The 25,549-nt window shown below is 38.7% G+C and overlaps 3 protein-coding genes across 5 annotated transcripts; 1 reads left to right on the top strand and 2 right to left on the bottom strand.

Annotated features, from left to right (window-relative positions):
- Positions 1-7,775: 7,775 nt before the first annotated feature.
- LOC131434855 (uncharacterized) lies at positions 7,776-9,731 on the bottom strand. The gene is made up of 3 exons (XM_058602103.1): positions 8,866-9,731; positions 8,343-8,812; positions 7,776-7,989 (listed from the first exon to the last, which is right to left on the bottom strand). Exons 1-3 carry the CDS (start codon positions 9,682-9,684, stop codon positions 7,776-7,778), a joined length of 1,503 nt encoding a protein of 500 aa, XP_058458086.1. The 5' UTR covers positions 9,685-9,731.
- A 5,321-nt stretch (positions 9,732-15,052) lies between these two features.
- Positions 15,053-16,081, top strand: LOC131437669 (mediator of RNA polymerase II transcription subunit 4). Its single transcript, XM_058607172.1, has 2 exons — positions 15,053-15,243; positions 15,297-16,081. The coding sequence occupies exons 1-2, from the start codon at positions 15,173-15,175 to the stop codon at positions 16,036-16,038; spliced, it is 813 nt and encodes a 270-aa protein (XP_058463155.1). The 5' UTR covers positions 15,053-15,172; the 3' UTR covers positions 16,039-16,081.
- Positions 16,082-16,214: 133 nt separating this feature from the next.
- On the bottom strand, positions 16,215-20,807 carry LOC131437654 (uncharacterized). 3 transcript variants are annotated; one of them, XR_009230802.1, is made up of 8 exons: positions 20,361-20,807; positions 19,782-20,114; positions 19,598-19,714; positions 19,285-19,532; positions 17,514-19,220; positions 17,157-17,395; positions 16,465-17,095; positions 16,215-16,404 (listed from the first exon to the last, which is right to left on the bottom strand). XR_009230802.1 is itself a non-coding variant. In XM_058607155.1 (7 exons), exons 2-7 carry the CDS (start codon positions 20,075-20,077, stop codon positions 16,520-16,522), a joined length of 3,183 nt encoding a protein of 1,060 aa, XP_058463138.1. In that variant the 5' UTR covers positions 20,078-20,103; positions 20,361-20,807; the 3' UTR covers positions 16,215-16,519. The 3 variants fall into 3 exon arrangements, 2 of the variants coding, with proteins under 2 accessions (XP_058463138.1, XP_058463130.1); XM_058607155.1 differs by having other exon boundaries at positions 16,215-17,095; positions 19,782-20,103; XM_058607147.1 differs by having other exon boundaries at positions 16,215-17,095; positions 20,361-20,806.
- Positions 20,808-25,549: the final 4,742 nt, after the last annotated feature.

The raw sequence follows: 25,549 nt of genomic DNA, 5'->3' as shown, positions 1-25,549 counted from the left end.
TCACTTTAAATACATTCCAAATTAACTTTAATAGCAGCTTATAAGATCTTTCATTTGAGCCAAAGTTGGTGAAAATCGATCTGGAAAATTGAAGTGAGCTCCGTTTGAACAGATTTATCCGAAGCCGACTCGTTTGGCCGACATTTAACATAAACTACTCATTGGAACAGTTTCGAAATTTTAAACACACTTCACCTTGTAATTCCGGAACCGGAAGTTCGTTTCGGACCAAATTTAACTATAATGCCTTTTATTTGAGCCTAAGTTTGTGAAAAACGGCAAAGCTATCTTAAAGAAATTTAAGTGAATTCCATTCCGAGAGTTTTTGACTTGACTTCTTTCAGCGGGCTTTGTAGAAGCAGGCTTTTAAAATGTAATTTTTTATACTCATTAGCCGGAACCGGAAATTGTATATGAAAAAAACTTAATAGCGTTCTATAGAATGCGGAGGCCTTTCATTTAAACCCAAGATTGTGGAAATCGGCTCAACGGTTTCTGAGAAAATCGAGTGCACTTGTTTTTTTCTTTGCACTTTTCATCCTGTTACTCCGGAACCGGAATAAGTATACGGGCTATACAAATAGTCCGGTATCTATAGTAAGCTATCGGACTGTAGGGCCTAGCATTTGAATTTAAGCTTGTGGTCTTTGAGGATTTCCTCAGTGCACACTGCGCATTTTTTTGCACATTTTACCTCGTTATTCCGGAACTGGAAGATCCATCCGGACAAAATTGAATAGCAGGTTATGGGACCATGAGACCTTTCATTTGAATTAGAATTGTAAAAATCCGTTAAATTTAGTGCATGTATTTGTTACATACATTGCACTTGGTTCAAAGTCGGTCGGCCCGGGTTGGCGGTTCAATGCATAGGGCGCTAGTTTTACCGACCAGTTTTTGTACCGACCCGGAAGAATTCTTAGTGTCAGTAGGATCGGAATAAAACAAAAGTAAACATCATTTTAACAAACTGCAAAACAAACATTTTGAGTGAAGTGACTGTTGCATCCAAAATAGTGTCTATCGCAGTGACATCTGCAAGTATTCGCCACACTGAATAAGCAAAATTTACACACAGCTCATATGCGAGCATGTATATCTGATTTCTTTTGTGTTCTGTTAATTTGAATCTACTTTCTTATTCATTGAAAAATCAATGCATTCTATTTTAGTTAAAGTACAGTGGCTGGGGGTGAATTATCTATATGACCTATGCATTGAATAATTTTTACCGATATCGGTCAAATTTAACTGACGTTCACACAGCTGGACATGCAGTAATCAGTTCAGTAAAATTTCACACTGAATAATAGGTAGAGTGCATTGAACTGCTTCTTGTCATTACTGACTACTGACTTGTTCATCATTCATTACCGACGTTCGGTAAAATGTACAAATAATCCGTATCCGTGGGTCTAATCAATTTATCATCTGTGATGCATATTTTCTTTTTAAGTTTTTGAGTAACGTTCTAAAAATCTGTCAGTTTTACGAAGAATCGCTGAAAATCTGGAGAAATATGAGAAAAAAAGTTATCGAAATGGCTTTAAAGCTAGCAGTTTTTCAACGAAAATATAGGCGCAGTCGTAAAAAATCCTTGCCAATTGAAAATGCAAGGAAGATGAGGGATTACTTCAAGCCCAATCCGAACCTTTCGAATGCATACGTGGTGAATAAAGTCAAGTCTTCCGTCTGGTTCGTCCAGCAGACATGAGCCGAACTTTGCGCCTTCAGGGTAAGAAAGGTGCCTAACCAAAAAGCAAACGCCTAACAGTTCTCCGGGCTGTTTTTCGTCGGCAAGTCCCACCTGGATATTCCGGGCGAAGAAAGTCAACAAATTGATCAAGAAGTGCATTATGTTTGTAAGAAAGATTGCGAAAGTGTTGCACACGATTCTATGGGTAGCGATAAATCCAAGATGCGAGCATACAGCCTAGGTGAGGAGGTTGAAAAATTCACTGTTTTCGAGTACAACCCTTATATGAAATATTTAATTCAAAACGATAATTTTTGATGACTTATGAATTAATATTAGATTATTAAAAAAATTCGAATTTTTGTATTATATACCATATATGCTTCAGTGAAAAAAAATTAATATAAATTGCCTATTGAAAAAACCATATTTTATGAAAAGAAGATCCGTATTGATTTTAGAATATGCTTTCATGACATTAAAACTAAGAATGGGAAAGATATTAGGAATATTTTAACTGAAAATCATTATAGTGTCCGGACACGTTAATTAAACCTATAGACGCTGGACGTTTCACGATGCTGATTCATTCAAAAGTTTCTACTGGAACCCTAGCACGATAGCCGAATCTGAAAAGTATCGGTTATGCAATAGGTTATTATATCTGTTCTATACCAGAATACGAAATTACTCACGCGTCCAGTGCTCCAGTTTGTAATAAAAAGAGCACCTAGACCGTAGATCACTGACTAAGTGTCCAGTATCTAATACATCTAATGCACCAGTTGGTAATAATGGCCTGATTGATCTTTTCGCTTTTTTATAATTCGATCGCCAAAGGCCGTCTTTTTTTCCAGCTAAATGCGATCTTACCTCTATCGGACTAAGAGTTTTTTCTCTCAAAAAGATCGCTTTTCACACCAATAGTCACCGAAGCAGCAGCCCAGGCCAATAATAATCAACTTCGCGCATATTACAATGTTGCCCTGCCACTTGAAATTGCTAGCTTTTGGCCGACCCGTGGGTAATTTTCGCCTTTGCAAAATTACACGTTGAAAATAATTTCGCGCCTAGATGCCGGAGCTCGGCGCAGGTCTTGCGCTGCTCAGCACCTCAGTTCATTACTAGATATTTGAGAAATGTCTTCGCTTCGAGAGTTTTCGATATTCGATCAACGAAAAGCATTTACGAAACCAGTCAGTCGGATAATTTAGCAGCGATCTTGCAGCACTTTTGAACAGATGGCGGCTGTAAGGCATAGGAACACCCAACAAAATTTGGAGGTTCGATCAATTTTTTGCCTTTGTCAATAGCCGTCGGTTTGATATGTTATTCAGAACAAAATGTAATTAAATTTCGTTTGGCAACTCGCTGAAAATACTCGGCACAAAAAATCTAAATGATTTAATGCAAATCTGGAGAGTCATTCAAGGCTTAATGAGAAAATGTTGGATATGTTTTAAATTTGAAGACCTCCGTTGTTAAGGCGTAAAAGGATAATTTACTTTGAAAACTTCCGAATACAGAATAGCATTTCAATCATGTGGAATAAATTAAATAGAAGGCAACCATAGTGGAGATTTGTCTTCCAAACGATAGTTGAATATAGACATATGTTTTCTGTGGTACAAACTTGTATCGGTTTTTGTGCAGATTGTTCTTACAATCTCAATCTATTCCGCATGGTTTTCAGGAACAAGATGATTGATGAATTTTCCTTCACCCTTTCCAACGCGAGATTAACCCAACTAAACCAGCAAGCCAAAGGAAGTCATCTACTGGTACGATCGATAATATTGAACAACCGCCAATGGTACCCCTACCGTCCGTCATTCCTCAAGATGACTATCATATTATTTATTGCATTGCAACGCTGGAATAACTTTAATAAACCGAAGTTGGCGGATCAGCTGTTCTGGAAATATGTTTCAATCCATCATCCGCCCGCAATTCTAGTCGTTGGCATATATATACTGGGACTTTCCCGTTCAATTCCCGTTATCTCGGTCGTTTGTCAGTGACGGTTCCCAGTGGACTACTCGTTTTAAACTATAACAAAGGTCAAGCAGAACTCATGCCGATCAGATTGCATGAGAAAAAACAATCTTCGTGAAATTGAGTTCAGTTCGTACTAAACAGCAGTAGTCCGCTTGATAGGAATTCCAGCAGCAGTCGGCAGAAACCTGGCAGCAGTCAAAATAGTGTCGGCAGAATTGTGTCACTTTCTTTGGCCGTCCATGCCGCCTATTCCTTCGTTTCTTCTGTTTTTCTCAATTAGATTTAGAAAATTTTAGAAAAAAATAACTGTTAAAAATTTCTCTATTTTTGACTAGTTTTCCCCCAATAAACAAATTGCACAGAAAATTAGATTTTTGGTAGTAATTTGCGAAGTATGAACAATATAGAGTCGAACCATGAAGCTGGGAAATATAACAAAATGAATCCGGAAATGGCCCAGGAATTGCTTACCGATTCAAAATTATTCTGTTGACTTTGGCTGGGTAACATTATTTGCAACTGCTCATTTCTAAATTGAAATGCAGAGGCGCTGCTTGTTTAGAGATGATACCCACTTGTACGCGGCGGGCAGATTTCCCCCCAGACGGCTGGCTATGTCTGCCAGCCAAAAGTCTGGCAACAACGCAACAACCGTTTCCGACAGAGAATTTCGCCTAGCGGTTATTAACGGTTCTGTTTCTGTCGGATTCTTGCCATACAAGATTGGCAGAACCGTTTGGATTCGGTCCTACATTTTTAGCGTCTTGGTTTTATTTTTTCAATAAAAAGTACATATGAAAGACAATAAGTTATTGCCCTTCATATATAGTAATTATGGAAAATGTTATTGAAAATAACATTGCTTTCTCACTACCAAACATACCCATATTTCAATCTCATTCACCTCGTCTCAAGATTCGTTTTTTTGCAAGGACATACACGCTCTTTGAACATAGCTCATGGTTTGAGTTCCGATCACTCATATTCATAAACTGGAATAATATGTCAAAATTTGCGTATGGATTTGAGTAAAATTTGCTCAGGCCATGAGTTCTCCGCATTTATTCATACAATAGTGTAAGCGTTGAGTTTTCAAACACTTGAGTGAAAAAAAAACTTCTTGCAGCTTAATGCGTTTTCTTTATCGGAATATTCTTATCGAATTTGAGGATGCAAATAATACGTCGTTTTTCATTGCCGTTTCTAGATCTGGGTTTTGAAACTATAAATTATCAATCAGATGTTTTCAATAGAAATTTTGTGGTCTGAATTATCAGTACCTTTCTTTCGAAAACACTGAGGGCGCGGTCCAGGTCTCGTGGCCATAGAGAACAGCCGATCTAATTAGCGTTTTGTAGATGGTCATTTTCGTGCGGTGGCGTACTTTTCTCGATCGAAGGGTTTTTCTGAGTCCAAAGTACGCACGATTCCCTGCCAAAATACGTCTGCTGGTGTCATTATCGGCGGTCACCAGTGAGCCAAATACACGAACTCGTCAACCACCTCGATATCGTCACCGTCTATCAATATTCGTGGTGGGAGGCGTTGTGTTTCTTCTCTAGAGCCTCTTCCTCTCATGTATTTTGTTTTTGACGCATTTATGGCCAGTCCGATACGCCTAGTTTCAGCTTTCAGTCCGATGTAGATTTCCGTCATCTTCTCAAAGTTACGTGTCACAATATCAATATCGTCAGCGAAGCCAAAAAGTGGTACGGAGTTGCGGAAGATCGTGCCACTCGTGTCGATCCACGCTCATCGAATCACACCTTCCAGAGCAATATTGAACAAGATACAAGAAAGTCCATCACCTTGACGTAGCCCTCTCCGAGATTCGAAGGGACTCGAGAGCGTCCCAGATACTCGGACGTAGCACATCACTCTATCCATCGTTGCTTTGACCAATCGCGTCAGTTTATCCGGGAAACCGCATTCGTGCATTATCTGCCATAGCTGTTCTCGATCGATTGTGTCGTATGCCGCTTTGAAGTCAATGAATAGGTGATGCGTGGGTACGTTGTATTCACGACACTTCTGGAGTACTTGTCTTATCGCGAATATGTGATCCGTAGTGGCGCGGGCTCCAGTAAATCCCGCTTGGTACGGCCCTACGAATTCCTTAGCTATTGGTGATAGACGACGGCAAAGGATCTGGGAGAGTATCTTGTATGCGGCGTTCAGCAATGTGATTGCGCGGTAATTGCAACAGTCTAGCTTATCGCCCTTTTTGTAGACGGGACATACCACTCCATCCATCCATTCCTGCAGTAGAATCTCCTCCTCCCAAATCCTAGAAATCATCTAGTGCAGCGCTCTAGCCAGTGCCTCTCCTCCATGTTTGAGCAGCTCGCCTAGCAACTGGTCATTGCCCGCGGCTTTGTTGTTCCTCAGCTTGCCGATCTCCTCACTTATCTCCGACAGATCAGGGGCTGGGAATCTGTCGTCGGCTGAGCGTGCACCCAGATTGATTCCTGTACCGTTCTCTGTATCTTGTACTTCGCCATTCAGATGCTCGTCATAGTACTGCTTCCACCTGTCGGATATACAGAGCTAGTAAATAACCAGTTCTTTTGAATTCCAGCATAAATTGTTGAAATTCGCTGGAAATGAACCAAAAAGTCCTACCTTAGTCAGCATCATCCATTCCTCTAGTTGGAGTGTAATAGAATGGCGTAAGTCACGTAACTTTTACACTAACACGTTTGTGAAAGGAGCGAAAACTCAATAGCGGCCCTTACAAGAGCATTAAAAATGTCATTTTTAATGTAACTAAGTTATGATGTATTTCAAATTTGTTAGAAATCTCGTCATTAGTACACCATTACACGTTCATTAAAATGATATTATTTTATAGTAATGACATTTTTAATGACTCGTGTAAGGGTCGCTAATGACATTTATACTGTCACTGTCAAACGGGTTGATCGAGCACCCAACTCAGACGAAAATTCTAGCACTGGACCGAACGACCACTGAAAAATCGTGCAGTCGAGTAAGAATTCATTGTTCATTCCGTCATTTCGATAATGTGGGTCATTCCGTTATATCGATAATGTGGGAACTACTGAACCCGATTGAATTTCGGAAATCTATCGGAATTGAATGAGAAGATGCGGACTGGATTGTAAATTCTTTCCTGATTTTGTACGTTTATGTGCTGATTTTCGGTTTATTTCCTAATGAAAAACTATTATATATTAATTTATATCTTCAAGTTTTTACCTAAGTCAGCAACATCCAGTCCTGTAGCTGGAGTGTATCGAAATGTAGATCGCCTAACTTTTACACTAACACATTCATAACATGAATATCAATTACATTTATAATGTCACTGTCAATCGGGTTGATTACAAAATTTAGGATTGCTGAGATTCTCAGTAATTATACATTTTACTGAAACGTTTACCGATTACACAGCGGTGCAGACATTTTTTCGTATAGAGATTCAGCAATACAGATGAAGTGTACATTACTACTTCTACATTACATTACAACTTCAAAACTATAGACTATAGACAACATTTTTTACCAGGTATATTAGAAATCCAACAAACGTCGAGATCTGGTCTTATAAAAAAGTCGGCTTTCTGTTCCACTCTACGTTTTATGCACTTTTAAGACATCTGGCATGGAAAAAAAACGATTTCGAAAACCTCGAAAAATTTTCCAGCGACTTGAAACATTTTTTTTTATTCCAATTAAAACGGTATTCAAATTTGCTTTCTGTGGAATTAGTGTAATAATAATAACGCATGAAAAACCTTTTTACGTATTTCAGAAACGGATCATTTCAGTGAAACGGCATATGGATATGCACAAATCGACCTTAACACATTGGTTCTAATTATTTCGAAGTAATCTTCCATTTATGATTGGGAACATACTTGAGTACATATGAATATATGAGAGGAAGTATAAAAGAATGATTTACGATTTAGAGAAAAATAATTCATTTCTCTTCTGAGAATTTCATCTTTATTTTGGTTTAAGACTCCAATATCAATCGGAACACGTTGCTTTTTTCTTCATTAGAGAACATCTTCAAAACAAGGTTAGATAGAATATCAAAGACATGATTTTTTTTTCATTTAGAGCACAGCTCCAATATTTTATTGTGTCTTTCTAAATCGTCCTCCGGCGGTTCCACCGTATACAGCGTGCTGTAAATTGGATGGTTTTCCACAATAATTTTTATCAAAAGATCATGGGGCGATACACGATGTTTCATCAGAACGAACTGGTAGTGTTCGTAGTCGTAGGTAATCGTAGTGCACTGTAGATCTAGATCGGTTGCTATTCTGGAATGGAAGCGAAACTGGATAGAAATATCACGAAGGAAACTATACTCGTGCGCCCTTGTTTCGGAAAAAATGTAGTTCTCTTGCCTACGACATAGGCCGCTTTATTTCTTATCGACGACACCATTTTGAGGAAGCCTGTTCCTTTGCGAAATTGTGCTATTTGATAATTCAAGTTTAAACTTGTATCACAAATAATAATAACTTATTTATATTTTAAATTAATTTCATAACATTTATACCTAGACTAAGAAATGACTGCCGACAACATTCCAGGAAAAGGCTTCCTACAAAGTAAAACACTACCGACAGGGCACGAAGCCATGAAAATCGTTAGTAAACTGTTCACTTACTTGGTAAGCAAAGCTCTCTCCGTTTCGGTAAATTCAGACGAAAATATCAAATCATACCCTAGCCGTTTCGCTTTAAAATTTCTCATCAAATCTCTGTAGAAACCAACATCAATACGAAATGACGTCTTCGATAGATCTAGTTGGTCTAGATATGACGCGTTGTTCGATGGTGTTTGTAGTCCACTGCCATCTGACCTTAACGATAACTGTGGTAATCCTAGACCTCGCCTCCCTCGCTTGGCTTGTACTTCTATTGGATCCACAATGCCGACCTGATGTTTACCAAGCGGCCCACCACCCCAACCAAGTTTTCTTAGCAGACGATAACCGACATTATCTTCCTTGAGTTGATCTTTAGCGGCCAAAGGCAGCCGCAATCGACAATCAAACGGATTCCCTCGCATATCCAGATCTTCACTTACTTCCAATCGTTCAACGTTATAACCATCCCAGCAACGGTTGTGATTTACCTTAAACGTATAAAACTTATTTTTAGGTTCAATTTTTCATATCTAAAGTTTACCCTAATTTTGTAACATTTCTTCCTAAACAATTTCAGTAGTTCTTCGGTACATTTTTGTCTTGATTTTTTGAGTGGTCCAACAGCTTTGGACAGTAGAAATCCAGCTACAGTGCACGTTGCTTCCCAAAGCTTCTGATCATTTCGCCACACATCATGTACGAACCATCCGCATCCCAATTTCTCAAATTCTCTTCCACTTTCCTCTAAGTTATCATCCAAGAGAACGTAGTTTCGAAATATATCCTCAACCGTAGTAACTGTAAACACAGGACCTAGCAACTGAATTGCTTGATCCTTTCGCTCGGCTGCTTTGAGACTTTCAGAACGGTGCTTCATCCAATCATGAACAGCTTCCGTTGCGCGGGCCGTGATCCTTTTGGGTGTTTTGCTTTTGAACATACGATACTGCTTTGCAATTGATTCTCCAAGCAATTCAAGCTTGGCAGTTACTTCTTCGCAGTAGACTGCTCCAAAAACTTCGGTATTAACAAAGGCTTGTGCTAACGCAACGAGTTCCGACTCCGGTATTTTGTTTTTATATTGCACCATGAAGCTGCGACGCATTTCCCAGTGTACATCCGGCTCAAAGGCGTTTCGATATTCGTCCACATTCCAATCACATATCAGTTCGTTCTCCGTATGATTTTTCGGTATTTCTATGTTAATCAAGGGTATATCTTGAATGTTATGATCAGATACCGAAGAAAACGAAACTATATCCATGTTACTGTCGTCACCATCTATGGGAACTGTTTCGCAAATCAACAGAACGTCACTGTCTTCGAGCGAAATTATTTCCCGTTGAATTAAATCCGTCATTCTCCAGATTAAATAGATCTGCAAAATTTAACCATTCAAAGAATAGTGATAGGGTTGAGAAGGGCTCTTTTACAATCGACAGAAAACCAAAAAAAATCGTTTCCAAACTGACAGATCTGACCAGCGTTGCCAACCCCACGAATTTCTGTCTTTTCTACAAACCTATTGAAAAATCCACTCAGAGTGATCACCACAAGGTAGCGTTATGGTGATTCTTTTGGCATATTCCATTTATTTAGAAAAAATTTGCAATTTACTTGAGTTTGAACGAATGCAGATGGCAAAATCTTACAAATATGGGTAAGAAAAATGATTATTCACGTGTTGTCATCAAACATATGATTTAAAATTGTCCTATACACTGGATAATCTCGGATGAAATTTGAAATTTTCAGTTCACATACAGATTTGATTTAGATAATACAACATGAGTAAATAGACTAGTAACACAACTTTTAATCATAATTTATCAATTAATTTCAAAATCCAACCATAAAAACAATGAATGTCCTAGATATGGAAACAGTACCCAATCTCACTTCTTCGAATTTGATATTTCATCTAACGATTTCTCTGTAAATAACAAACAACGAGCATACAAGCATATCACAGAAAGTTACTGAATCATTAATTATCAATTTCACTACCAAATTTTTTCACGTTTTTGTATGTTAGTATTCGATTCATAGGAAAAAAAAGTAAAAATCCGGACTTGGATTTTCAAGTAAAATCTGAATATTATCACTATCGCATATTTCAAATCTTGCCACTCGAGCAGCGCAGCGATCGCAGAAGAGTTGGTTGAATTCTTCAATACGGATGAACCTCTACAAGAGAATGATTTATGTCATTTTTAATGATTACTAAGTAATGGCCCGGGTTGTGGTTCAATGCATAGGGCGCTGGTCTTACAAGCCAGTTGTCGTATGTTCGAGCCCCGACCTGGAAGGATTCTTAGTGTCAGTAGGATCCATAGTACTAGCCATGCAATGATTCTGTACACTGTACACTGTACACTGAATCGGCTGCGAAGTCTGTTGAAACAGAAAGGCCAAATTCCACAAAAGGAATGTAATGCCAGGACTTTGCTTTGCTAAGTAATGACATTCCTAATTTGTGTGGAGAATTCATCATTACTGCCCTTACATGTTCATTAAAAATGACATTACTTTCTATAATTGACACTTTTAATGATCGTGCACGGGCCACTATACTGATTTTTCATTATTTGTCCAAAATCTACAGATTTCTCATTATTTGTTCAAAAATATACAGATTTCTCATTATTTCTCTACACATCAATGTAAAATAACTAAACATTGTTATAATATCTCCATAATTTTTTGAGATAGCCAATTACAAAAGCAATCATATTATTCGCCACCGACAACATATCTTCAACTGAACGTTATAAAAAGGAAACCGATCATTTCTTCTTGTGCGTTGGATGAAAGCAGACGTCGGGGCGAGAATACGCATTCAAACAGCGGCATCGGAGAGCGCACCTTCTGCATGGTTAAAAACCTCAAACGCTCAGGTCGTAGTTCTCATTTGCCGTCCGGTCGTCGAGCCGAGAAGACGCATTAAACCAGTTCCGCACTGCGAGCGGATTGCTGATGGTTTGCATTGGAGAGAAAGAAAACAAGAAACGAAAAGTGGACAACATTATATAAAATCAGCCGTTATAATGGCTTTAAATGTTATCTAAAGAACTATTAAGATTACTTTTTTGCAAATCGAAGGTAGAAATGATCAGTTTAGTGAAAATCCAAAATAATTTGATTTGTTTCGTACATATTTCGCTGTGCGAAAATCGTTCGAGATAAATGTTCCGAACTGTGCTAAATATCGTAGAGAATTCCACAATTTGGGCCTTCTAAAAGGCAGAAATGAATCCTGTACAGCATCTTGATAGCTTCTTTCAATAAAATATGCAAATCCGAAATGAGATAATCGACGTCAAAAATCGTTGAAAATTTTTAGTAGTGAAAAGGGGGAAAGTTTCGCAATTCACACAATCGATCAACTATCAATTCGAATTCGAAAGTGTAAAGAAATCGTGTCAGTTTTATTCGTATTTACATCCAGTTATGTCTCTGACATTACACAAACGAACATTTTCATTACGGCCAATAAGTCATCCATCAACATTCACTTTGAAGAGTAATTTCGAATGACTCGGTACTCGCCTGATGCCTGATTTCAACAAAATATTTGAAAATGAATCGTCACAATAAATTATTGGATTACGTTGATAATATAATAACTTTTTCGCGATGTTGGAAGGTAACCATTTATTTGACTCAACGTTGTTCATTTAGACTATTTTTTATTGTGTTGGTAGTTTTCACACGAAATTAAGTTGCGGCAGACCAGAAGCAAGTAAATATTGTAACAAAACGGGTTCGATTTTGTATTGCGTTGGAGGATGAGAAGTAGGAACAATTATGTATATAGTTTTGGCAATATATATTAAATATGTATCCTGCATGAAATTCGCATGGACGTATACAAATCCATACATTACAGGTAATTCTGTATGAATGGCAACTCTGTTGGTAAATGAAAAAAATAAACACAGTCTAAATGACAGACAGGCTGTTTTTGATAGGGTAACGTGGTGCCATCATGATACATGTGAGTATTGTCCCAAATAAAGGAATATTCGAAATGACCGTTAAAATGATTGAAGAATCTAATTTGAGTGTCCTGTCTGTTAGTCTGTGCTATTAGTGTCGTAATAACTAGCATGTGGAAATAGTGAGTGGACAATTGATTGGTTAGTCGTAGAATAATTTAGGCTGAAAGTGATTTTTCCAAACAGTAATATTTTATATTCAATACGCTTATTCGACATAGCACAATTCTATAACAAATCGATATATGTTTCACATATTTCAGATATTAACATATATGAACACGCTTGAAATTGTTAAATTTTTCCTACTTTCTAAATTGTCCAACGTATTGTTCATCCTTTTTTTCTGGTGGAGGAGCTCCCAACTTTTTATTTTGACGGTAGATGGCGCTTCGAAGAAGATTTTTGATTAATTTTTTGGTGAATACCTCCCTGAGCTGGTGGAGGAATTCCCAGCTTTTATTTTTCAAGAGTAGGTGGCGCTGCGGCAGTTGTTTAGTACGTATTCTCCTGAAAAGGTTCTTGTCTCGGACTGGTGGCTCAGCCAGCGGGTGGGCCGTTCACCAGACTTTTGAAATTTCCGCGACCTTTTTTTTTTTTGCTCGCCAAGTCAGTTTTACGTATCATACTTTATCAGAGATGCCATTTATACAGATTTATCTGTATTATACAGATTTTTACATGCGCATACAGATTTAATACAGAGTACAAATTTCTTACAGATTTCTTAAATTTAATACAGATTTATACAGATTCCACCAAAAGTATTAAGGAAAAAATTAAACTATCTATTAGTATTTGAGCTATCTATTAGTATTTGATTGCAATGACGAGATAAACGTTTAGGAATCAACGTACAAATCACTTTTTAAAATATATATTTTTAGTGCAGATATTTAATGAAGAACACTGAAATCCATTTATATTATAATTTGTAACTAAATTGAACTTAAAAGTAAGACAAGTCTTGGCATCATGAAACATTATTGCCAGACTGACAGTTGTATTACCTGACTCGACGTTGCATATTGGGTTTTGGAAATCCATCTCAACTTATGAAGTGAACATTTTCAAATTAGACAAGTATATGGCACCATAATTCAATTGTTGTTGATAGGAAAAAAATATAAAATTTCGTCGATGAATATAATATAAGATATGAAATTTAATCTACCACTATATAACCATAATCTATTGGAATAACACCTTTTAACATAATTGTATTGTAGAAATTTCATATTAGCGAATACAGATAAATACAGATATTTTATACGAATCAATACAGATTTTCTATGAAAATATCTGGCATCTCTGTACTTTATAGAGAAATTGCTGCCAGCAAGACATACTTGCTGACTGCAGTTTTTTTTTAGATTTACAGACCCTGTCTACAGATATTTGAAATTTTTTTTTACCTGGCATCTCTGCCGTTCACGGCGGCGTATGGGGGACACTAGAGTGCCTATAATCAGAGTGGCGACAGCTGTTCGTTTGGAATGACAGCTACCAGTTCCAAACAATGTTGCAAATATTCTTCGTGTAACTAATTCATTCACGCTTCCTCGCTGTGATTATACTACTTTCGAATATGCCAGTCTCGAACAACGTTGAACTATTCACTGCTCGAAAGAGAGAAGGGTGCAAAAGGAATAAGCAATAATCGTAGAGAACCCGAATATACTAATACATTCTTCGCTGCTGGTATACATCGTACATGTTCGTTTTATACATTCGTTTGTCATTCGTTCATTTATTTTATTCTTCGAGTTGGATCGAATAGCGTCACGGTGAAGATCGTTGGTTTCCATTCTTCGCGAAGCATTCTTCATCTAATAAATTCATCATATCTCGTTGGGTAGCAGCAATGGGAGAATGCTGGAATATGGTTCATCACATACACATAAGACTATGGTAATAGTGCGGGGGGAAACATCTTAATTTGCATGTTTCAAAGACAGCATGAACGATCATCGCGAATTAGGTTTGGCGATGATCGCTGTATGAATATTTGTTCGATATTCGCGTTAAGTCATTCGGGGGTATGTCCAATGCGAATAACAACTGCAAGGAATAGATATTCGTGCGAGTAACGAAGCAGCGTCGGCTTCGTTCGCGCCCGAATATACGGACAAGTCCGAATACCAGAACGATTATCGAACAAAGGCGAACGAAAGCGAGCGATGATCATTGACATTCGTTGTATTTTTGATATTCGAGCAACATTGGTTCCAAACGAACAAACGACCTGTCAATTCAATTAGGCTCTCTGACAGCTCACTTACAACCACAAATGCAAATGAGATTGGTTTGTTTTCATCAGAAAAAGCATGCATTAAATACGATTCAGACGATCAATCAGCTTCCGTCGACGTCCAGATTATTTTTATAATTTTTTTAGCCGAATATTGCTCACGTATCCGACGTTAAAATGTTCCGTAAACTTGACGTAGTGTCCTTTCATATGAATTGCTTACAATTAATGTTGTTGTTCCGTAATCGTTCCATGCAGCTGATAGTCACTTGATGCTGCGTGTGAATCGCTTTTACATATTGTTTTGTTTTCATCAGGAAACGTGTTGGCCACTCATTTTTCAGTAGGGCCACCGTTCATTTTTCACCGGGCATAGAAACCTCAATGTAAAGCTAATGGAATGTTTTGAATTGTTGCCAACATTACGGATGAGAAGTCGTCACTCTGGTTATAGGCACTCTAGGGGACACGTTCACAGCGATTATAAATGTCATACACAAGTTTGTTTACGAAATTGCATTTTTCTGTACAGCAACTACTCTGAAAATTGTGAATATTAAAAAGAATCCTTTTGTAATTAGTGTTTGTAACAGTCAGACATGTCTTCCTATCATCTAAGCACGAAGGAACGTCTGTTAGCCATTGTGGACGACATTGAAATAATCTCAAAGTAAGTTGAAAAGCATGTCGGTTTGTAATTGGATCTAAAACAACAATTTGTAGGGAGCTAATTGAGAATACGATTGCACCGAAGCACCAAAAAATGTCCAGTGCGGACCATTCCCAGCTGGTTGAGTTGCTGGTGTCCAAGGATAAAGAAATGAAGTCTACGCTTCAACTGGCAGCCGAACAAGCTGGCATAGAGAAAAAAATGGATGGCCTCCGGCAACAAGTGAAGAAACAGGACGAAGAAATCAATCACCTGCAGAAGCAGCTCAAAGAAGCGGAACATATCCTTGCGACTTCTATATTCCAAGCCCGTCAGAAGTTGGCCAGTATATCGAAGGCAACTAAGCGGCCTGTATCTTCGGAAGAATTAATCAAATTCGCACACAGGATCAGTGCATCCAATGCGATATGCGCACCGCTAACGTGGCAGCAGGGAGATCTTCGGCGACCGTACCCGACTGACATCGAGATGCGTTTGGGTTTCCTGGGCAAGTCCGATCTGAACATCAACGGGCACAATCTGCAGCACCAGAATAGTTTGAACGAAATGCATCGGAACACAACGGCTGGGGCCGCCGGTGGTACCGGTGTAGCGGGAGCTCCCGCAGCTAGCGAAATTCCCGCATCGGCGCAAAATCAGTTCGCTTGGCATCCGTCCGGTGAGCTGCACATGTCGATGGGATCCGGTGCCGGTTCGGTGTCGCTGGATACTCGATCCCACAAGGATGCCTCCCAGGATGACGTCGAGGTGATGTCCACCGACAGTTCCAGCTCGAGCTCGAGTGATTCGCAGTAGAATGTCCGTATGGCTTGTGAATATATGCTGATTTCTCAATTGAGATGGTTTTTATGTTTGCTGATTGAAATTCCGAAACGATGCATGTTTTCTTAGATATCGCGCGGTCAAAAATTTTAACCTATAAAGCGTTTCGAAGATATCGTGTAAACATCGCATGCAGTGAAATAAAACACTTTTTTTTAGTTTCATTTCGTCATGAAATCCATTACGGTGAGAAGACGTAATCTTTATTCTTACAATCAAATTTATCAATTTGGCGGATTGTTCACTGTCCCCTTTAGTGAAGGACTTCGAGTTGCGCAACATCCATTAATTGCTTCGTCAAGTCGAGCATTTGATGGAAAACATACAGAAATACGAACACTATGCACATTAATATCAATTGCTCAATTAACGAATTCTTAAAAAAAAATGAATTCCTACCTAAGATGAATGGAATACCGATCAAAGCGATTCGATGAATAAACCTATTCCTACATTAAATATCATCCTCGTCACTAACCGTGTCGGAGGTGAGCGTGTCTCCCACCACCGTGTTTGCTTCGTCGTCGTCGTCGTCATTCCTGGAGGAACCGATCGAACTGCTGGAATCCTCATCACTGTCATCGCTATCGTCCGGGTCGTTGATCTGCTTCCGGTAGAATTCGATCATGTGCTCCAGATCAATCAGCCTTTGTTTGGTTTTTTCATTGTTTGAATCTAGCACCCGTAGATGGTTCAGATACTCGTACGTACGAACCGTGTCCCGTTCGTTCGATGAAGATGCAAACAATTTTCGGGTAAATTTCCGTAGCTTCACCAGCAGACGGCTGTAGTTGGATGCCAGCTTTTTCAACTCGAGATAGGGACCCGACGACAAACTGCCATAGTCCAACACCGTCCAATCGCCGGTGGTCATATTCCAGGTGAACAACGAACGGCACTGATAGATTTTGCGATGGGTGTGACAGTCGATGGTAGTCGAACAGTTGTGACACTGTTTCAGTTTGTTCGTGTCACTCGCAGTGAACTGCAGCACCATGGTACAGGTAATGGTTTCCGTTAGCGGGCAGACCTAGAATAGTGCGATTTCAGCTGAATTTTAAGATCCCGATTAGATACACATTTTTACTTACGTGTGTTAGTTCGTAGGCCGAATCGAATAAAATGCCATATTTCTTATCGTTCTTAGTGCATATGTAATTGGCCACGTGGAACGAGAATGTTTCCATGTCGAATGAGTTCTGGGTCACCACGACGGCCGGACAGTTGAGTTTGCTGTACGATGCCGGTGTGACGATTTGCATGTTGGAGTAACAGGACCCGTGCACTTCCATTGGCAGCGATGCGTGGTAGCCCGGCGAGATGCAGTCGTCTGTTGAGAGAAGAAAATAAAGCGCCAATAAAGCAACAACATTCAAAAAACGGTCCTTCCAACTAGACTGACATTTAAACTACCCTTCCTCCGAACAGAACAAAGAAAAAAAACTCACCGTCTTCCGTCGTCAACACCGAATTCGCATCGTCCTCTTCGACATAAATCTTGACGATCTTTTTCGAACAAACCGGCCGTTCCGGTTTGAGCTCCAATGCGGTCCCGTTCGGATCGGTTTTCGCCGGCATGGGTAAATTGTCGGAGTTAACATTCTCGTCGTTGCCTCCGCCTCCATCAGCTTGTAGTTTTTTCTCGTTGAACTTTTGAATGGCATCGATGAAAAACTTCGGAATTTCATCACTGCCGCTGCCACCGCTCGTATGAATGTAGTCTTTCGGGTCAAAATTTGACATTTTAAGAAGCTGAGCAGCACACGGCGGTCGGTTCGGTCCGGTCGGTGGTGTGGCGACCGGAGAATGGTGCCTGTAGTAGTTGGGTGATCGAATCCCGGGTGGAGATCGCAGGTAGCGATTGCCAACCGGAGAACCACACGGAGATCGAAAGCCATGGTTGGGGGAGGCCCTATGCAGATGGGTTGACATTTCGTAGCCCACCAAATGCGACGGACTGTACAGTACACTTTGACTAGCGGCCGAACGAGTTCGGATTTGACTACGCAATCGGTTGAATGGGACGATTACACTATCGCCGTGGCTACTGTCTTCGGAGAATTCATATTTTTTATCAGCTAGACGACGTTTTCGAAAGGTGCTGATCTTTTCGCAACGTTCGTTGTCTTCGGAAAATTCGTAGGCCCTGGACGCAACGTCGGTGGAAGCACCTTCGCCACTGTCCGGTTGATTACTATTACTAGGAACATTAGATTCAGTCGCTCTGGTAGAGAGATATGAACGCCTTCGCAGCGGAGTCCGGCCGGTCGACGACGAGGAACTAGAAGTTGATTCGCACGGTTCCGGCTTCACCACCGGAATCGACAAATGTTGAGCATTGCTTTTGGCAGCGGCGAACCGCATGGAAGCGGTAGTACCAGCTGATGAGGAAGGACCTGCTTGGAGATCGACCCGGGTAACGATGGATGACTTCGGTCCACGGTTTTCCGGAGACGTTAGTCTTATTTCTACATTAGTGTTGTTTCGATGGTTGACCAGACGAACGTTGGACGAGGGTGACAGGGATTCCATCCGGGCTGCGGCACCACGTGTGACTATGGAGGATCTAGGAGGGTGCACCCCGGAACCGCGGTGATCACAGGTGATGACGAGTTCATCGAAATTCTCCGGATAGTGGGTAGTCGTGGAAGAATGCGACGCATTGGAAGATAACCTACTGGTGGTGCGATGCAACGGGGACAGGGGCTGCGAGCATTTAGATTCGAACGTTTCAGTCTCATATTCAGCAAAATCGGCAATGATTTGATCGGCGATGCTTATCGAAGTCTGCGGTTCTGGTGACGTTGACGGGCAACCACCGCCGGTCAAAGGCTTCACAGGTTCAAGGGTCATGTCGATTACCATCTCGGAAGTAGGCGAAACCACTGCTGGGGAAGTTTCTTCATTTCGTTGTCGATCTCCATGTGATTTGGAAATGTATTTACTACTTATGACGCCAGAGGGCCTCTTCTGAGGACATCGATGCATGTCCAAGTTTATGTTGACCGTATGAATAAAACTGTTTTCACTCATAATAATGTAACCGGGGCAGTTCAGATTAAACCGTGGATTAAACTTCGGTCCCGAGTCTGAGTTACGGTACTTGGTGTGGATCGTCATGTTACATTTGATGCAGAGAATATCTTGCCGATTACCTAAAAAATCAAAATTTCCCATTAGAATGTGCTTCACTTTTGATCGCGTACAGGATTTCCTCACTTTCTTCTTCATCGGCATCACGCAACTTTTTGCATTCCAAACAACCCAGCTTAGGTACACGAACTACGGTTATGTACGAATCGAAGTCTTCTTTCTCGCTTGCTCCATGAACAATCAACAGTTGCTGATCGGTGTTCCACTGCGTAATCGACACGGTTTTGATATCGTCCACTCCATGGTCGTCGAATAGACACACCTGGAAGTACTTACTGAGCAAGAAGTGGGGCCGATAGATCCAGAAGTACAATCTGCGAAATAATCAAAACGAATATTTCAATATCACCAATGGAACCACGTCCGGTGGCATAATTACTCGTATTTATAGTTGGAGGAGAAATTGTATTCGTGAGTAATCTCCTCGTCATAATCGTAAGCAACTTTATAGCTGACCAAAAACTGCCCACATGCTGAGAGACCCATAAATACGTGCCTGTAAACGAGAAACCAAGCAACGTTGTGAATCGCATTCGCATTCCAGCATCGGTCTACCAACTCACCCCTGCAGATAGCAGTACGGAACGATGTCTTTCAGGCAAAAGCTTAGATGATCCGGTACCTGGCGAAAGGCGGCCCGATTCGACCGTTGGTTCAGTCCGGTATTGAAGTATCCACAGTGCTGTCGGTTCAGTACTTTCAGCAGAATATTTTCGCACCGAATCGATTGATTGGAACGACCAAACAGACTAAATGTGCTGCGAAACCGCTTGTGATTACGAAACCGCTTTCGGCTTTCGCAACTGTTGCCCTCTTCTCTGCACCCGTCGGAACTGGTGTCCAGCGAGTTGCATTCCATGGTGCGGGTTCAGTGCTGTGAAAACTCTGCAAAGAAACTTAACGATACTGTGAATGAATCCGCTTATATGATCGTACAACTTTGCCAACAGAAACCGGTTTGACATAAATTCTTCAGATCGATCTAGAACTGGATCAAGAGGAATGACATTAGTGTCATCCACAATACGTATTTTTTGCGGAAGCTGTATTGACAAACTAACATTTGGTCGTATCAATCGAACCAGAATCAAGAAACGTTGTTCGAATCTGCACGCCTTAATCCCTTAATTTGTAATACGTACCTAAAAGGACGCTTGGACAGCAAAACTCGTTCTCGTCCTCTGTAACATTTTGCGTGCAAAATCAATTCTATACACCATTACATCGAAGTATATCGAAAATGCTCTCAGCAAATATAAAAATCACACAGTTTTATGTTCACAGTAAATGAGCAAATTTTCCTGGTTTTCGTGATAAGATGCGACGACGCTCATCCAGAAGGATCAGCAAAATTTTCTGATGCAGCAGAACACTAACTTCAATTGCTTCAGATGTATGGCAGTCGAATGCTAGCAAGGAATCGCCCGGTGATTACGTTCCATAATATGAAACTTGAGTTTTGAACTACAACAATGCCAAGTATTGGTCAAATTATTCACTCACTTCTCTTGATGTAACGTTTGATAACACTAGTGTCCATGAGTAATTTCCTAGTTGAATTACAAAACAGTAGCATGTAAATTCTCTTTCATCACCGTTGCCTCATCTATGAGGCATCCACATAAATTGCATGTTACCATGAAGTCCATGGGGAAAAGGGGAAGAAGAAACAGATGTCAACATACACTGACTTCTTCGATACCAAGAGAAAAGTGTTAAAAAGTTTCAGCTTTAGAACACTACAAATCCATTCGCACACGTTTCTGGAAAATTGCTCAATATCAAACCAGAGATTAACTCAAGTTTACAATATTGGCTCAGTAATCGTGAACAAGTAGACTCATTAATAAAGTAATTTTATTGACCCTTCGAGAGTTTTATTTGCGGCCCTTACACGAGACAATACTATTGTCAATACAAGGAGTATTGACGATACTTTTGATCGTGTAGTGGAAACTTCATTGGATTGACGAAAATATTGCCAAAAAATCAAAACTGTTCATCAATCCGAAAATACTTTCTCTCCAGAGGGAAAACCGTCAAATATGTGCAATGAACTCTTCTCTCAATGTTTCAAAGGTCAGTTGCAATATTTGAAGCTCCAAGCGCTTGATTTTTTCAAAAATGCGGACTCAAGTTACCAAGTCAATTGGATTGATGGTATTGACAACACTTTGGATCGACAATAATATTGTCACGTGTAAGGGCCGCTGTTAATTTTATTTAAAAAGTTTATACTTTTAAACTCATTTTTTTCGAAATCAGAAAAACTTTCAACTGCAATAGGCGTTTAGGTTTTGATAGCTCGTGGGCACCGGTTTGTGCTAAAGCGCACATGACTGTTTTGATTGTTTTACGTTTCGAATTCAGCTCATCAGTGCCTTGCCCGGGTTGGCGGTTCAATGCATAGGACGCTGGTCTTACAAGCCAGTTGTCGTATGTTCGAGCCCCGACCTGGAAGAATTCTTAGTGTCAGTAGGATCCATAGTACTAGCCATGCAATGATTCTGTACACTAAGAATCGGTTGCGAAGTCTGTTGAAACAGAAAGGCCAAATTCCACAAAAGGAATGTAATGCCAGAACTTTGCTTTGCTGTGCCTTGGCAGATTCTGTTGGACTGCTAATGACACCTAGCTGATCAACATAATCCGCTAAGCAGACGTAAAATATTTGCTATTTGCAAATCACTTAATTACACCAACATGAAATAAACAATTAGTTCACAATTATATTTATGGGTTTCAATACATTTTATTGTAATCTGACAAGATTTACTCTCACTTCCAACGATTAAGTATGTTGATTCTACGATTCACAATTGAATTTATTGTACACGTGGTGTTTCAAACAATATATAAACTGTACATTTGATTATTTTCCAAGAAAACACGTAAAAAGAAGAAAATTTTATGATTTGAGTTGTTACGATATTTAACAGCCTATACATTCTATTGTAAAATACATGTTCACAATTAATTGAATAGTGTATAACCATACATTAAAATATTTTTCAATGGTCACAGCAAAATCGTGGAAGGTTTTGTAACAACAAATCGTATTGTCTCAGGCGAAAACGAGTTTACGAATACTGGTTAAATTTACGATTTTTCGAAGCCTTTTAAAAGTAAAGTTTTATATTTTCATAGGCATATAAGTTTATTGGGTGTAGGTATACATAAAATAAAATTCGGGTGATTGGGCCATTAACTTACAAAACCTACTGGACATTTAGGAGTTTTGTCGGTTTGTGCAAAAGCACATATTTTTTGTCCATTTCTTCCCGTTCCATCTTCAGCTTCAGCTTTTATTCGTGCTTGAACACGAATAAAAAATATTGTAGAAAAAAATAGGATTTGTTGTTACAAAACCTTCCACAATTTTGCTTTGACCATTGAAAAATATTTTGATGTATTGTTCTACACTATTGAATTAATTGTGAACATGCTTTCTACAATAGAATGTATAGGTTCTTAAGTATCGTAACAATTCAAATCATAAAATTTACTTCGTTTGTGTTTTCTTGGAAAACAATCAAATGTACAGATTGCATATTGTTTGAAACACCACGTGAACAAAAAATTCAATTGTGAAACGTAGAAACAATATATTAAGTCATTGGAAATGATTTTTTTTTTGTCAAGATACAGTAAAATGTATTGTAACCCATAGATCTAATTGTGAATCAATTTTTCATGCAATGGAAGCAGTTCAAATCGAACTGCCATCTCACGCCTAGCAGTTCGATTCAAACCGCTAAGCAGACTAAAAGTTATTTGTATTTGGTTCTACCACTGTTGTTTTGAAAGTTTACTTATTTTAGAAGTTTTTCTGGTTAAATTTATGTTTTATAAAGACTTTTAAGAGCAAAGTTCGACATTTTGAAAGGCACAATGATTTTTTGTTTTGCTTGTATGGATTCTCGGTCTTCTAACGACAGTTGAAACAGGCCTTCAAACGACAGTTCAAAAAAATCATCGTTAGTTCAAACGATGATGTTTTCGAGCGAAGCTGTCAAAATACATAGGAATGTTTATTCTCCAGTGAATTTGTTTGCGGTTGGAATTTGAATGATCGAAGAATATTAGAAGAAGAATTAGAATTTCAATGAATTCTTTAAAATTTTTCGCTTGAGAATACATCTTGTTAACCATTCGGACATTCGGAATGGCCTACGGTTTGTTAATGTTGATTTTTCTTGTTACCTCTGAGCTGAAATAATAATAGGTCTGGTAGTTTTTTCCGCACAGTAATTCTTTAAACTTTTAATTTCGATTAGGAAAATTGATTGCACAACCTCGCTTTGCATCAATATCTAAATATCGTTCAGTATTATAGAAGTTGAAGGTTAACTTTTCAAACAAAAGTTTGACCCATTCCGAAAGATTGTTTAAAGAAATATTGCATTGTTTGTAATTATTTCCGCGATTGATACTCGATTCCTATATTGCTCTATTTGATAATTTGCGAACATCGTCGTTTTCTTGATTCATAAAGTTAAACATAGAAGATGTTGCGTTGTTTTGAGTTTGAAATCCAATACGGAATTCGAAAAAAACTAAGGATTAAGTGGAAACTGTAAACAAACTTGACAACAATTATTTCGTATGCAAATATATCAGTGCACACAGCATCCGTGAGTGTACAACAGAGCTGCCAAACTACTTATTTGTTTGGTGTTTAAATTTGAGCTCAAATAGTCAAAGTTCTCTGGCAATTCCCCGTCAATAATTCCTCGGTTAATTTTTCAAAAGGGCGTATAAGCAAGTGACAGTTTCTCTCTGTTTACTTTCTCTTCTATTAATTACCAAGCGGTTTCCACGTTTATCACTCAACCCTTTACATGAAATGATACCCGAAACTTTCGACTTTCAAACAGAATAGTGATATCCAAGAAAATCTTTTTAATCACATCACAATAATCGAAAGAGAGAGTGATCGACGACACGACCAGACACTCCGAAGAAAAATCGGAATAAAAAGTGTTCGTGAGCGATTTACCACCAGTTACCATAAATATAGCGACCCCTTGAAAATGACAAAAACTAACTTTTCGAGCAACACTGTTTAGGTTGCTATGAACTAGTTACCAAGGAGCACCAGAATAAATAAACAAACAGTTTAAAATTGTTGTGGAATAATTCCACCGATTTTATTTTTGTGTCTTTTCCGGTTATTTAGTGAATTCCGGAGAGCAACTAAATAATTTTAATCATCATCGATGCAAATTATGATGAAGCTGAGTGCAGGTGAGTGCTTGAATTTTATTATTAAATAAAAATTTTCTATTTGCAGTTAACATTCTTTCGCCGACTTCGAAAATGCTTCTGGACATGGGCAAACAAATAGAGCAGTTTAACAAGTCATTATCCTGCAGTTCCACGGTTACCAAACCAGCCAGAGTGAGGAAATGCGACATTTTGCACGGAAACTGAAGCGGTTTCAAGATGATTACTTCCACTGTTTTTGTTATAATATACAATTAATAATTACTACGTAGGTTTTGATCGTATACCGTAATTACCGTATCTATATAGAAAATATATTTACATTTTCTAAATTATACAATCTTGTGATATTATACACAGAAGTCCGAATATTCATGATTCTTTTTGTAGCGTAATCTTCTAGTTTGTTGACTAGTTGCTATGTGATAGTTACCATGTTTTTACAGATCATTTCTTTCATTTTCAAATATGAATTTTGTTAGTCATAGAGAATTACAGTGGCAGCATGCAATGATTAGTTTTGATAGGTCAGGAAAACATCTTCGATAATGGGAAGACATTGTTGCGTTGCTGGGAGTTTCAGTCGTGAAGGAGAACCAGTATCTTTCTATTCGTTTCCTACGAACAGTAATATGTAAATTTAAGCCAGATATACATAATTTAGTTAATTGTTCACTTCATTTCTGAAAAACGATCGTAAGACATGTCCACGAAATACCAAACGAAATTAACAATAAATTGCAGTGAGAAACACTTTCGACTTCTCAAAAACGCTAGTGGTAATAAAAAAAATTAAGATATTCTTGAATTATTTTCAAAATATATGTATTTTTATTTCATGCTTTAATAATTTTGCTTTTGAATAATTATTTTCATTTTGATTTTGTCAGAAAAAGACAACCGATTCTTTCAATATCATGTTATTTTTATTTTTGTTTATATGTCCTTTTACTACGAGAAAACTTTATTCAATTAAAAGCATTATTTACGATAGTTGCATAAAACAATTTTTTATGTTCCTAATTCGCATTATTTTGAGTTCCAAACACAGTTGCGCGCTGTAAATGTACCCATAGGCAAATCATTCACTACCACCCGACAATGC

The sequence above is a fragment of the Malaya genurostris genome, chromosome 1, assembly GCF_030247185.1.
Source record: "Malaya genurostris strain Urasoe2022 chromosome 1, Malgen_1.1, whole genome shotgun sequence".
Classification (NCBI taxonomy): Eukaryota; Metazoa; Arthropoda; class Insecta; order Diptera; family Culicidae; genus Malaya; species Malaya genurostris.
The sequence above is the reverse complement of the archived record's forward strand: the minus strand, read 5'-3'. Positions and strand labels throughout refer to the sequence as shown.